The 15219-nt window shown below is 40.7% G+C and overlaps 1 protein-coding gene across 1 annotated transcript; it reads left to right on the top strand.

Moving 5' to 3' along the window:
* On the top strand, window positions 1–15163 carry LOC104365467 (acyl-coenzyme A synthetase ACSM4, mitochondrial-like). Its single transcript, XM_032983726.2, has 15 exons — window positions 1–120; window positions 4106–4225; window positions 5263–5537; window positions 5987–6197; window positions 6712–6919; window positions 8835–8978; window positions 9435–9591; window positions 11213–11292; window positions 11786–11909; window positions 12281–12361; window positions 12554–12655; window positions 13008–13135; window positions 13226–13325; window positions 13915–14034; window positions 14309–15163. Exons 3-15 carry the CDS (start codon window positions 5337–5339, stop codon window positions 14393–14395), a joined length of 1743 nt encoding a protein of 580 aa, XP_032839617.2. The 5' UTR covers window positions 1–120; window positions 4106–4225; window positions 5263–5336; the 3' UTR covers window positions 14396–15163.
* Window positions 15164–15219: the final 56 nt, after the last annotated feature.

Here is a 15219-nt window from a genome sequence, read left to right as displayed (position 1 = left end):
AAACTAAGGAACAAAGAGTGGGGAAGAGCTTAGCTTTGCTGCTGCACTCTTGACCGGGACATGCTCATCCTGGACTGCTTTTCTGCCTTCTGTCATCCGGTTCCCCACACATCTTAAGAGGTGCTGGACAACCTTCTGAGTAAGAGTAGAAGATACCAATTTTTGTTCTGGTGCTTTAGGGTATTTCTAAAGCAATATATTCCGTATGATTTTAAATGTATGTGGGAGAAACTGTTTTGAAAATAGCAGTAAAATAAGGGAAATCAGATTTGCCTTTAGCTTTTGCCCTTATTTTTGTATATGCATTGTTATTACTGAAAGCCACAAAGTATGCAATTATGTGTCAAATATTATTTTGTGAGAATGTGTCTTAACAGTTGTTGATGATCAGACTTCCAGCCTTAGCCAGTGCTGGGTCACATATAGTTTCAGGATTAAATATAATCAAGGATTTCCTGGGCTGAGTAGTCAGTTCAGACTGTGAGATATTTCCATAACAGTCAAGCACAGTTACGTGGGTCTGGGTGCACAGAGGTTTAGATCATCCCTGTTAGGTCACATCTCACATTTCTTGTTACCCCCCTGTAGCATTTGCACCTCACACAGTGCTGCTACAGCACAGCCTGTGTACTCTTTATTCTTGCTTCAGAAGATATAAGTAGTAATTGAACTTTATGACCAAGGCTGTATTTACTGGGAGCACAAAAACACCAGTGAACCAAAAAAAGCCCAGGGTTATTTATCTCAAAATTTCCTGGTTTTGCTGTAAGCCCACTATGCAGTACCCATGAGCACGTCTGCTGTTGTACCAAGAGCCTGGGAAAATAGCAAACATGCTGTGTAATATAGCTGTTGATGACCTTTCAGGACAACTAATTGAGTTATTAACTGGCAAACAAACCGAAGTCCCAGGAAAGGCTGTGCCAGGAGGGACCTGCAGGTGGATCTTGCCTCTTTCACACCCTTAAGCTCTGAAATGGATATTGCTTTGCTTTCCAGCTACAAAGCACGTAATTGCCTGAGGTCAAAAATAAATGCACAAAATGCTGCATCCGTGTAGATTACATCAATCTAAATGGATCTAAGCTTGCACTACTGAAACCAGGGGATAGTTGAAAATTTATCTCTTTAGGAGCAGAATTAGACCTCAAATGAAAAATAAACCCCACTCTCTGGAGTATTTTCATGCTGAGAGCCATATATTTTTAAAAGGAAATTACAAAAGTAACTGAAAGGAGGTGGTTTGAGTTTTTTTATTAATCAGTTATTTGAAGATTCATTCCACAGAGAAAGTCTTTAGGTGGCCTCCCATCCAAAGTGTTGTACTTGAAGTAAGCAACAGACATGCCAGAGAGGAACACCATCATCTGCCTCAGGTGGTTCTCTACTACATTCACATCAACAGCTGCTCTGAATTCTACTTTCTGGGAGCAGATAGTTACATTCTCATGAGCAAATGAGAAACTTCTCTGGATTTCATTGCTACTACCATAAAAATCACAGGTCAATATTTTTTTTTCATGTATGCTGGTGCAAGACTGCTATAGTACTCTCACTGTTTGGGGTTTGTCATACTTTTTATGTGTTTGTTCTAGGACTTAGAGAACAAATTAGGGTGACCTATCTGTGTGTATATTGCCCATCATTATTGCACTGAATAACGGTGAATTTCCAAACAGTAGCAGCTGTGTTGTGTATCTCAAAATGTATTTACATGGTGCAGGCAGCCAGGGGGATGTCACTAGAGTTCCCGTAAATCCCCTGGGTTTAGGAATTAACCTCTTATGCTCTTATGAATTTACCCTGTTTTACCATGGGAAAAGGGTCAAACCTGGCTGCCTAGCAAACTTCCAAGCAAACTCACTCACTCACTTCAGTCTCTCCACATTGGGTTGAAGATGGGGTTAATGTCCTCCTGTGTATATACGTGAGAAACACCATGTGTTCAGAATGGCGCATGTGTGTGTGTGTATTACACAGCTCAAAAACCACTTAACAGCCATGTAAATTGAGGAATGGAGGAAGTTATCTGCAACATGGGGAGAGCAGATGGAAGATACTTCACCCTGTTACAGAGGCATGAAGTTCCTCAAACCATGACCCAAACATTCTTGCTCTGAATCTCACTGTATGTGCTCCCAAAGTGTAAATTCAAAAAAATGAGCAATGCACTGTGATTTCTCTCCAGATTTCACTGGGAATTTCATGTGGTTGTCATTGCCCTGTCCATTTTAATTTCTCTGACTGAGTACGTGAGCTTCCAGGCACCTTAAGATATAGTTATCCCTGCTCCCATTCTTGCTTGAAAAATGGTAAGAGGAGAAGTGGAACCAGTTAAATAGCAGTCAGAAAAATGGGGTAATTCTCTTTTCAGAGCACCTTAACATCAGTAAACACTGTCACTACAGGCAATCTGCTGTATGTCTTTTTTAAAAAGTTTTCAAATGAGAGACAGGTAGCCTATAATTACTTTAGCTTTGAGTATCTGCTTTTTCAGAATATAATCTGTGATCTACCAAGCTGGGAAAGGTCATCTGATAACACTGAACTCTACAGAAGTAGGTTGGGGGAACTGGGTCCGAGTCCACAAAGAGACACAGAAGACAGGGAGAGGGAGGTTGTACATGACTTGTGCAAAAACACTGATGCAAGATTGGATAGTTTACTTCTGAATAATTTCAGATCTTATATTCAGTTTGCAAAAGTGACTTGAAAGCTTTCAGATACCCCTAACACGTGCAATTCAGTGGTTTTCCTGGAAGATTTGCCATGCATTGACACCTGCAGAGATTCTGCACGTGGGCTCTGACAGCCTGGTTCTGTCTCTCCATCGTACATTACTTCCATGGCTGTTCTCTGTGCTTGTCTCTAGCAGCATCTCTGACTGTTTCCCAACTCTGATCCTTAATTATACCCTTTATTGCCTCTGTATAGAATCATAGAATCATTTAGGTTGGAAAAGACCTTTAAGATCATTGAATCCAACTGTAAGCCTAACACTGCCAAGTTCATCACTAAACCAAGTCCCTAAGTGTCACATCTACATGTCTTTTAAATACCTATATTTATATACAGTCTATATATATTATATAGTCTATGTGTATGCTTATGTATAGCCTTTATTTACCTAAGTCTTAGTTTAAAATATTTTCCCCTTGCAGGGCTTATTGCCTGTGGTAGCAATACTAACAGACTGTACTGTGACTGCAGTAGATTCACCTAAACCAAGTGTCTCATAATCAAATAGCTGTGGAGTTCCTGTATCATGTTGCTGCCTTCCAGTGCATTGATTGTGTATCTCATCCCTTTGTCACCCTCTTTCATAGCAAGGGCTCTGTAGTTTAAGTTTTCATTGTTCTCCTCAGAGCTGATGGCCCGTGTTCAAACCGCATGTATTTTCTCCACAGAAGTGTCCATCAGATATTAGAGGTGATATTTATTGGCACCAGGCTTATGAAAATCTTCATTTCTTCATCATACCAATTCTTTTACTATGTTTAACTCCAGAATCTGAAAATAAAGCCCCACTGTTGCCATTTCCAAAGTCATTGGTGCCGTAGAGTTATATATTAATGTATGGTGGATTATCTATTCTCCAAAGGCAGTGAACCAGAAATGCAGCCATTCGTGGTTAGCGTTCTTTGCATCTTCTCTCAACTTTTTCAGTGGTTGTACCTTTCCTCAGAAGGTATTTGGAGAAATGAAATCTGTGTTCTCAGGGGGAAATAATCCCTACCACAGAACATAACGTGTGTACTAATGAAGGGTTACAACCACTCAGAGAACTAGAGTGAGCCAGGAGGTGACAATACTTGCCAATTAAGTACTAGGTAAGATACATGAGGAAAGAAGTCTCACCTGATCACAGATAGCATCTCCAGGTAAGCACAACCTATTTAAACATCCTGAGAAAGTAGTTTTTATTTAGTATTTGTTCAAATACTTAGTCTTATCAAAAATGAAAGATGCTATCTGCTAATGTAAATATATATATATAAAATACAATGCTGTGTTTTATTACTCTTTCTTCACATGATTCTCACTTTTTTTGACAGAAGGTAGACTACCAGAGAGCAGTTACACTTTTCTGTTTTCTGTCAAGCAGACTGAAGAAGTAGCTTTCTTCTGCAAGAACATCTTCTAGGTCTGCTTCTGCAATCACTGGCTCAAGTCTAAAGGAAAAATAAAATGGCAGCTAATTCTACACAGATTTCACTGATTAACGGTGAGTTCTGTAATCAGACTTTTTTTAATGACCTGTTAAGGATAGAGATAAGAAGCAATATGTTATAAGCAGAGCATGTGAAAAAAAAAAAAAAAAAAAAGAAAAAGCCTCCATCTATATATATATATCATTTAGTCTCTGAAGGTGAATATATCCTGAGCACCATGTTCCCATACATACAGCTCTAATTCACTCTTCTGCAAAGTGTTTTCAGGGTAGTACACCACTATAAATGGTATTCTGTGAAACCAAATGCAACTCTTTATACTTAAGGGCAAATGCAGATGTGGCAAAAACCTTAGTCTGGTAAAGAAATCAATAAAAGAGTGTGGAAAACCACCTCTGAGTTATTCATGGTATTTGCTATCCAACTAACACAAGGCAAATTCCAGGGGAAGAAAGGGGCACAATCTTTTCTTCAGACAAAAGGAAGGCAGAAAAAATGGTGCAATGTGAAACGTACTTCGTTAACGTTATTGCTTTAGCAACAAAAGCAACATTAAGGCTAAATGCACAGATCCCTCACCCCTGCTGGCTAGAGACTACACTGGTCTTTGAGTAGTTGTTTGTGATGGTTATATCCTGGATTCTGAGGCAAAAAACGGGAACAGAAAATGGCATCCATCCTGCAACCAAATATGTGTTCACCATTAGCAGCCTTGTAGGGCTGGGTGAGATTACTGTGGTGTTTGAAACATGGGAATAGTGGGTACCAGTCCTGAGAAGTTCTTGATTTTAAATTTTTTTTTTTTAAACACCCAGATGCTCATGGTTTCAGGCCCCTACTTCCCTACTTTGGTTGGACAGAATAGGAAATGTCAGCTCCAAGGGGAATTCTCTAAGAAACCTGTGGACAGGTGAAAAAGGAGGCTTAAAAGGATTAGCAGAGCTCTAGTTTACCCATAAGGAGAGGTGGGATAAAATGATATGAAGAGGTGGACTTGCTGCTCTGTATAAATCTGTTCCATTTGAAGTCAACAGCTCATCTGGGAATGTGCACATCATACTACTATTATTGATTTTTCTGTCTCTTGTAGGATGGAAATAATAATTAAAAAATAGTTCTAATGGTTATCATCTCCAAAAGCCCCCATATATCTGCTTTTGTGCCATGAAGATTTTACTTGCATTTAAAGTGCTGCGGTCCCCATGGAGCATCCAGACACTCCACAGATTATTCCACCAGCATTGCAAGACTGTTGCACCTTTGAATTTCTCAGATTATGAAGCTATCGGTCGTTGTGAACAGGAAGTACCTGAATACTTTAATTTTGCAAGCAATGTGCTGGACAAGTGGTCTCAAATAGAAAAGGTAGCATTTCTGACCCTGTAGGTTCAATATTTTTACTGAAACTGTGCCCCATCCCCAAAGTCAAGTCTAAAACCATCACGGGCTTCAGTGGCACTAGAATTTCCTCCCCTATTTCTATTTTAACATAATCTTACATTGCAGAGAAAGGAAAGGCAATTTGCTTTAGCATTAGAAGGGACATGGTGCTTTGTCTCTGTGACTCTGATTCGGCACTGTGTGCAGTGCTGGGTTCATGAAAGCCTCTAAGTAATTAATGAGCATTGCAAATCAGATAGATATAGGCACCAATTTACATGTGCCTTGGAAAAGGGCTCTTTTAAACAAAACATGCTTAATATCCCTGTCCTAGAATATGTAACACTGTCAGATTCCACTCCCTGGAGCATCCCAAAAACTCTGCAAGGAACTCCAGGAGTCTCAGAAATAACCAGCATGCCATTTGTGTATAGGAACAAAAAGGACCATCAAATCCCGCTCTGTGGTGGATAAATGGAAAAGGAGATGAAATTAAATGGAGCTTTGAAGAGCTGAGCTTCCTGTCCCAAAAAGCTGCCAATGTGCTCTCCGGGCCGTGCAGCCTGCAAAGAGGAGACCGAGTTTTAGTGATTCTACCCCGAATCCCAGAGTGGTGGCTGCTGTACGTGGCTTGTATGCGAACAGGTGAATTGTATCACTCTTAATGGTCTGTAGATTTTTTGTTGCCTTCTGTGCCAAAAGTTGGTTAACAATTCATTTAACAATTACATTTCTTATTTGACTTTGTAGCTTGAACATTTGACCGTCAAAGGGGCTGACAGGGGTAGTCTCTTGTGACCGATAGAATTACCTTCATCATTTTGCTTTCACTTTCTGTGGCTTCTGTTGATTGTGTTAAATCAATTTGATTTAACTTCAGCAGACTTAAGTTAAAGCTGCTAGTGTTTACTGCCCCAAAGTTATACTTTCTGCGTAAACTGTGCTTGGAACAAAGGATTTTATAGAAACAGAAGCTATTTTGTACTTCAGAACAGCTAATCTGTATTTAAATTCAGGTAGGTGTGTGGGACTTGTTTTACCTTCTTCTAATTTCTGGATTGAATGGTGCTGGTATTCAACAAATCAGTAGAAGCTATGAAGTGATCAGGACTGAAAGTGAACAATACCTAACAAATTTCCAATTTTATTGCACTTTCAGGTGTTATCATCATCCCAGGGACAACACAACTGACAGCACAAGACATTTGCTATAGATTGCTGGCTTCCAAGGCTAAGGGCATTATTACAACTGATGTGCTTGTTCCTGCAGTGGACTCAGTTGCATCCAAGTGCCCGTTTCTGAAAACTAAGCTAATTGTATCTGAAAGCAGCAGGGCTGGGTGGCTGAAGCTCAGTGATTTGCTCAAGTAAGTGCCTTCTACCTGAACTCCACCATAGTTATCTCTAGTGGAAAACTTCTCATGTTGTTTAAACATACTTGTGAACTTGTGTCTCGCTGATGAACTACATACCTTTGAGGGGGTGGGAAAGAAGGCAATTTTATCTCTTTTCTATGAAGAGAACATTTGGCACTAGCCAAACTGCTCATTAAAAAATAAGTACAGTTTTATGATGTCTAGGTTTGTTATATATGACTGTGAAATAATATGGACAAATGGACAGGAAAGCCTCTTATTATCAGCTATGGCCTACTTACCCTCTAAAGCTCAAAGAAAAATATTCTACACAAATTATTCCAATCCATATTCCTAAAAATTGATGATAATAAGGCTAATGTGGTAATAAGGCTATTGAGTAGCTTTTCACTATAAAAGGCTAAAAAATGGTACTGTAAAATAAACTTAGTATGTTTAGGAATCTACCTGCCTCACTGCTGAAGCAGCTACTAAAATGGCACCCAACAGAGAGCTCTTCTCTGCAGTGCATGGGACTGCAAAAGAGGTGGAGAGGCAGAGTGGGGAAGAGAAGCAAATACCCTGCTGCAATCTGCTCAAGGCCCTAGATGTGATTTTACCAGCTGATATTTTGTTAAAAGCATCTATGCAGCTAAAACTATGCTTTCAAAGTGGGATCCAAGCTCTTCAGTCATTTTAAGACCTTTATAAGATGTACCATGTGTTCTCACAACCACAAGTATCTGAACTAGCATTATCTGTGCAGCTCACTGTACAGTCTCACTGTATTTCCAACTCCTCCTTCACACAATTGCCCACTTCAGTGTCACTAAGCTGGAAGACAGAGGAAGCAGTAACACTGCATTCTCAAACCTCCCAGAGCTACAAAACTATTGTCAAGTCAATTTGATGAATCCTCTTTCATGCTGGGCTAATATTCTATGGCTCAGTTCCATGGCAGAGGGTAAAACTGATTTGATAAAAGCTAAATATTGTCTGGAACTGTGTCAGTCCTGCAGAAGCTGTCACTAGCGGCCAGGCAGGTAGGCTATCTGGTTTCCCCAGACTGCTGCCTTGCAAAGTGCTGGCTGGCTGGCTCCAGGGTTGCTCAGCTGTCAGCCTCCCAGTCTTCCCAGAGTGCTGGGCTCCTGTCCTGCCTGGCTCACTGTCCCCTCAGATCACTGGCAGCCTGCCTACCTAGCAGGCTCATTGCCCAGGCTTCCCAGCTCCCCACATCCTCGGCTGCCTTAGCAGACTGCTAAGCTGGCCAGGAGGCTGCAGGGCTCAGAGAGAGGGCTCCCAGGCAGCCTGTCTGCTTGCCAACCAGCACAGGGAGACGGCTGGCCTGCGGAGACACACTTCCCACACCCAACCTTGCAGGCATGGGCTATGTTTGGGTGCCAAGCAAAACCTTTTGAACATCAGTCCTGGCAGAAACAGTTTTGCTTTCTCATCCCAGTAAGAGATGAGAATATTTCCCAGTCATGTGCCAGATGACCAAGAGTTTAAGCCTCCCCATACTTCTCAAACCTGTCAAGGATAATTAAATAGTGAGACCACCTACCAAAAGAAATGGCAGGTCCTCCCTCAGCTAATCACATCAAGGCTGGAAGATAGGCTTTCTGGAGGGCAGTTTGGTCAAACACAAGATGCTGGGCCTTTTGTTGGTTGTTAAAGGAGGCAAATAAAAGAGAGGTAGGTGGCACTTTTACTCTGGAGAAAGTGGACATGGAGAATAGTTAAAGAGCAAGATCAGCAACACTTTAATACAGAACTAGCAGTGCAAGAGTGAGGGGATCTCAGTAGTTTCTTATCCCTCACATCTCACTATACAAACAGTCCTGCGTATATTGGGCACAAAGGATCCAAGCTAAGTGTGCTGAATAACACCAGCCACTGTTTCATATAACCTTTCTTTTTTTTTAAGGGCTGCCCCTGGTGTCCATAACTGCATGAAGACAAAAAGCCAGGATCCAATGGCAATCTATTTTACCAGTGGCACCACAGGGGCTCCCAAAATGGCTGAACATTCCTATGGAAGCCTTGGTCTGGGTTTTTTTCTCTGTGGAAGGTAAAGTATTCCGCTAATTATGACTTTACAGCTCTGAAATGTGAAGCAAACAGAAGAGTTTTTCTATGTGATAAAATTAGAATGCTGAGGCTCCCACAATATTGTTCATGTCATTTATTTTGTTCTCCTCAACTGAATTGTAGCCAGGAATCAAAGATCTTGTTCAATATTGTATACGGCTCCATTTTAGAAACTACTTGCCTGTTAATGCAGGCTACATAATGAGTTAGGATATCCTTCAATTTTCTTTATCTTTGCCATCAGTATAAAGGCCAGGCAAAAGGCATTTATTTGAGCACTTGACTTTCAAATCAAATTTACCATGACTTTCTAAGCAAAAAAAAAACAACCAAACAAACAAACAAAAAAAAACACCAAAACCAAACCAAAAACCCCCTCACATTCTTAATTTCTACTTGCAGATTCCCTTATATTGGTCACCTTTGTCTTCAACAGATACTGGATGAATTTGACTCCCTCTGACATCATGTGGAACACGTCAGACACTGCTTGGGCAAAGGCAGCTGTTGGGAGTATTTTTGGTCCGTGGTTCCAGGGCACATGTGTTTTCGTACATGCCATGCCACAGTTTGATCCAAGAGCAATCTTAAATGTAAGAACACCATGCTCACAATGAACTATTACTCATATTTCATGTTGTTTTCTAGGGAGGCCACAAAACTAAGCCTCTTAGGTTTATGGGATTAGCTGTTTTAAGATGGCGTAACCATAAGGTGATTGTCCTTTGAATAGGAATATAATACGGGAAGGATTTTGCTGCATGGCTCTTTTGGGCACAGGATATTACCAGCTTCTTCTTATCAGTAGGAGTTACTGGTATTACTTAAACCTATCCCCTACTGTATTTCACTATTGAAATGATAAATGAGCAGAATTATATGTAAATTAATATTTTAAATACACTGCTGTGACCCTTAAGAAAGGCAAGTCAGTACTGGAAAACACTGAAGCTGTGAGATTGGCTTGTTCTTAAAAGAAATTGTTTTCAAGCTTCTCAAGCCAATCTGAGTTTTAATCTAACACAAAGGGAAGAGTGCTGTTCCCAAGTGGCTCAAAGCACCTATGTGTACATTCCTAACATGTGGGGTTTATTTGAGGATTTTAATCCTGCTTCATTTCCTTTCTAAAATGGTAGTTGCTAGTTTGGGGAGGGGGGGGGGTGGTGGTGGTGGTGTAAAAATTTCTTGTCCTTGCAAACACCTGCTTGCAATGTGCATGGGATTTCACATCTCTGCACAAAATAAAGTTTGATAGTAAAGGCTGCTTTACCCATGGTGTGGCTGAAGTGGTGAATGAGAGGCCTTCCCTTTGTTTTTATTTATTGCTACCTGTCCCCCTCTCTGAGCAAATTTTCATTGCAGGCAGAAGTAAGGTTAAAAAAAACCCAAGCCAAACCAAACCAAAAAAAAAAAAAAAAACAAACAAAAAAAAACACCAAACCAAAAATGAAAGGCTGATAAGGCTTAGCTCTACCCAAGTGACTGTGAACCATCTATCATCTGCTGGTGTTATGGGTGAGAAATAAAGATGTGTCAGAAAACAGAAGCTCATCTGAGATCTTTATTTTTCTAGCAAGGTACTCATGTCCTGTGTTCTGTACCAGGTAAAGGAGGATATATAAATTTGCCAGTCCAAAACAATCTTTTAATACAGCATTACTCACAACTGAGTCAGGGCTCACAGAGACTTGGCTCTGCATGTCAGGCCCTTTGTCAGTATAGCTGAGGGACTTGCAGCATGTCTAAAGATTTGCGACAGTCTGTTTCAGAAAGTGTGGAGCTAAACAAAAGACCGACACAGGCAAAACGTTCAGAAGAAACCTGTAATTTTAGGTGCCCCCATTTTGAGCTGCCTGACTTTGTCCTGGGGTGAGATGCTTTACTGATGTCCCCTGCAAAACTTACATTGAGCCTCCAGGGCCAGGGTTTCATACCAAGGGATGGTCCTTGTGCTTCAAGTAAGCATCAGGACAAATTAGGTACACCAGTGATTTACCACAGTCAATGTCATTATCACCTCTTCAGCTGATGTTTGGGGTGCTATAATGTCTTTACTGAACACTGACAGTGACAGCAATTACTTTGCTTTACACATAAGTGAGGTTACAACCAGGTCTTGTAATTTGTGCCCTAGTATGTAATAGAAGGGAATAGGTAGCACCAAGTTTTTTCCCAAAACAGTATTTTTTAACCCTCTTCTTTCTAATTTGTCAGACCTTGTGCAGATATCCGGTGACCACTCTGTGCAGCACCCCAACTGTCTACCGCATGCTGGTACAGCATGACCTCCCCAGGTACCCTGCATCTGTTAAGAAGTGACCGTGCCGTGTCAGTTCAAGCTATTGCCTGGCTCTTTAACAATTACTTCTATGGGCCCTCACAGACACTTTAAACTCTGAGTGGTGGAAGTTCTGTGTTGGAGGCAGGGCCTTTTCCTTAGCACTGCAGTGAGCAGTGACAACATCCACTGCCCAGGTACCTCCAGCCCAGAGCAAATTTTGCCCTGAGGCATTACACAGTAAATAGAGAGGCCAGTATTTGGCCCCTGAAGGCACATGCATGGCTGCACTGCCGTCAGTCCTGTGCATCTTCGCAACTCACTGCTTTGGCAGCCCCTTTCCAGCCCCACTCCAGCTGGAGCTCTAAGCCTTTCTCTCAACCCTGACCCTAATGCTAAGAGAGTCCAGTGTGTCCTGAAGTCATGGGGTTGGACATATAGATGTCAGGGAAAGCAGAATTTGTCCCCTTCTGTCCTCTGATACTCAGCAATTTCCTCTGTCTATGAAGGTATGCATTCAAGAAACTGAAGCACTGTTTGACTGCAGGAGAACCACTCAACCCAGAAGTGATGGCACAGTGGAAAAGCCAAACAGGCCTGACTATCTATGAAGGCTACGGCCAAACTGAAATTGTATGTTCAGCATTTTTGTAAAGGGTTACAATTCAGCTATCATTTAGGGGACTGAGACATCTCATTCTTGGTAAATATGGAACTTGGCCATATATATTTGATGAAAAAGATGGCATTAGAATACGTGACAATTGCCTACAAGAGGGTTGTTTGCTTAGGATTACAGCTTGATTATGATACTAGTTCTAAGACTACTTAAGCTGTAAAATACCTTGAACTTTTTCTCCAAGACTCTCAGTGAAGTTCACTGATGTTTTTGCTCACATATTATATCTTATGCTAGCTCAACAGTGGACATAGTACAAGAACAGGAACTGCCTCAGGAATGACAGTGGAAAATACCTGGGCTGGTTGTTTCTCTTTTCCAACAGGGAATGGTATGTGCACATATGAAAGGAATGAAAATTAAGCCAGGTTCCATGGGAAAGGCAGCTCCTCCTTACGATGTTCAGGTATGGTGGTCCCCTTTTCTGTTTGCTGTTGATTTCATAAGAAGTAAACCACAACATACCGTACAAGTTTTGGTGCCATACAGTGGTATTCAGGGTAGGCTTTTTTGGGTCATCTGTTGGCGGCTGGTTAGCTTTAGAACATGGCTTTCAAAGTGGGAAGTCGGAATCACCCATTTGCCTTTTCTATTGCAGATTATAGATGAAAATGGCAGTGTTCTGCCTCCTGGAAAAGAAGGAGACATTGGTATCAAAATAGATACCAAGCGGCCATTTACTTTTTTCACTCAATACCTGGTAAGCCAAAAGTGAATTTCTGGAGAGCCAGTTCAGGCCTGCAGCATGGTATGTATTTATCCAACAGGAGCAGGTGCAACACCAAAGAGCTGTAGCTCCTGACTTGATGGTGTTCTGACTTAGAAATCCATTCTCTCCTCCATTCTCCCCCAGACCTCTTGTGTGATCCTCAGTTCTCTATCTGCCTTTGTCATGTTTTCCCCTCGGGAAGAAGCAAGCACAAGCTCTTACATTCTTGAGACAGAAAACAAGCAGTGAAAGATACTATGGGTAGTGTCCAAATAGGCAAAACTCATCTATAAGCTTAAGGCTTCTCAATATTTAGAATATTTAATTGTTGCTTGTTCAACAGGATGATCCAGTGAAAACTGCTTCTACAGCCCGTGGGAACTTCTATATCACTGGAGACAGAGGGAGCATGGATGAGGATGGATACATATGGTTTATGGGGAGATCTGATGACGTCATAATCTCCTCTGGGTTTGTAGATTTCAGTTAAAATAGCAAAAAATGTCTATAAAATTAACCATATACTTCTCACTTACTAAGCATTTAATTTCTCTCTCCCAGGTATCGTATTGGACCGTTTGAAATAGAGAGTGCTCTGCTACAGCACCCAGCCATCATGGAGTCAGCGGTGGTCAGCAGCCCAGACCCCACCCGAGGGGAGGTAATTAGGGGTCACTCTCCTACAGTGCCTTTGTGACAGAGCCTACGCTCAACTTCCACTGATTCCTAAGACTTAATGTAGCTATACAAACTTTTCAATTACTTTACCCAAAGCAAGGGGAGTAGTTTGTGTATCCCATATTCCTTTTTTTTTTTTTTTAAATGAAAGTATAACCCTTAGTTTCCTAAAGAACATGACACTGAATATAAAGGTGACTCTGGTAAGAAGTGATGTACGCTTTGACCTGCTGCCTGAAGAATCATATTCTTTACTTTAACAACGTATGTTTACAGAAAAGGCCCTAGCATCTAAGAACTTTTAAACAGTCCTTTGCAAAATTACAAATTCAGAAGCAGAGTTTGAAACTTTTATCATGTATTACTTAAGACCTTTACTAATGTAAGGTAGAAAGTCTTTCATCATATTTGTAAATTTGCTTAAACAAAAGCAAATTTTGTTCCACTGCGCAGGTGTGATACAGCAAGCCTGTACTGCAGGCAATATTCACGTATTCTCAATTAACTGCCTCACACGTTAGGTTGCTCCAGTTTAATTAATGCTCTATTTTTTATTTATTTCCCCTGTGTAGGTGGTAAAAGCTTTTGTGGTCTTGTCTCCTTCCTTTAAGTCACAAGATGCAAAGAAACTGGCCTGTGAATTACAAGATCGTGTCAAGAAAGTCACTGCTCCATACAAGTACCCCAGAAAGGCAAGTAAACACGAGTTTATTAAAACAAAATAAAAAAATAAAAATTCCCAAACACCTATTTTAACCATGGGGGGTCAGAAACAAAGATTAGACTCAATTCAAACACAGTAACAAACAAAAAATGCCCAGATATGTGCCGTGCAAGAAAAATTACCGAATTAGTTATCTCCCCAGTCACCCAATTCTTATTTAAACAGGATGAAGACCTATGCTGTGCTGAAGAAAAATTTATAAATTAAATCTCTTCATTTTACCTTTTTCTCTTTTGAATCAGATTGAATTTGTCCAGCAGCTGCCAAAGACAGTCACTGGGAAAATCAGACGGAATGAACTGAGGAACAAGGAGTGGGGACAGATTTAGTTTTGATAAGTGATCTAAAACAGCCTATCCCTATCAATTTCATTCATAGTGGAGCTTTTCTATTACAACTGTAAGCACTAACATAGGATATTTCACCCATTAGGCAGTGATTGTGTAATAATGCACAAGGTTTAAAAACTCCAACCGTATGGTTTTTAAATGCATGTGTACTTGCTTAACAAAAATCAAGCCTACTTAGCAAAGTATATGCAAACACATCTTCCAGCCACCTAATGCTTTTCAGAATTACAGTACAAGCAGAAGCAAGTGATTACCAGGTGCAGTGTAGTGTGTTCATTTTTTGAGACCAGATACTTTAACTCACAAGAGGCTTATTAATGAGGAAATCATGATAGCATGCAATGAAGTTCGCAGAAATGGCCATAGACCTTGCATGCATCCAAATTAAGCACCCTGCTTGTATGAATCTTGAAAGCCTCAAAGTTTATGAATTAATGTATTAACAATGAATGTTTGGTAAGTGCAAATTATGAAAAATCAGAATAATGCAGACATCTTTAAGACTGCAGCATAGGCTGCATCTAAATGCCAGACATTGGCTTGGCAAATAGATGGTAACTATTCAGCACTTTCTCCTGAAGATCTGTAGGTCCTGTAGACACACAAATGAGTGAACAGAAGGGAAAAAAAATACAAAAAATGACAAACCATCCATGAGTCTATATTTGTCCTTAGTAAGATAAGAAGGCTGTCTTGAATGGTGATGACTAACATCAGCCACCAATAAACATCCACAGTTGGCTTTCATGTCTGGTCTCAAATGGTTCTTTCCTATGTGTGACCTACACATTGCTGGTTCTAAT

Source organism: Tyto alba, unplaced genomic scaffold (assembly GCF_018691265.1).
Source record: "Tyto alba isolate M040663 unplaced genomic scaffold, T.alba_DEE_v4.0 Super-Scaffold_28, whole genome shotgun sequence".
In the NCBI taxonomy this organism is placed as follows: domain Eukaryota; kingdom Metazoa; phylum Chordata; class Aves; order Strigiformes; family Tytonidae; genus Tyto; species Tyto alba.
This window is presented reverse-complemented; position numbering and strand designations above follow the sequence as displayed.

Excerpts from the sequence above, each read along its gene's own strand:
- LOC104365467 (XM_032983726.2), top strand. The coding sequence starts at position 5,337 with ATGAAGATTTTACTTGCATTTAAAGTGCTGCGGTCCCCATGGAGCATC. Across the intron at positions 6,198-6,711 it reads CGTGGCTTGTATGCGAACAG|GTGTTATCATCATCCCAGGG; the intron begins GTGAATTGTATC and ends TTGCACTTTCAG. Across the intron at positions 11,293-11,785 it reads GTACAGCATGACCTCCCCAG|GTATGCATTCAAGAAACTGA; the intron begins GTACCCTGCATC and ends CTGTCTATGAAG.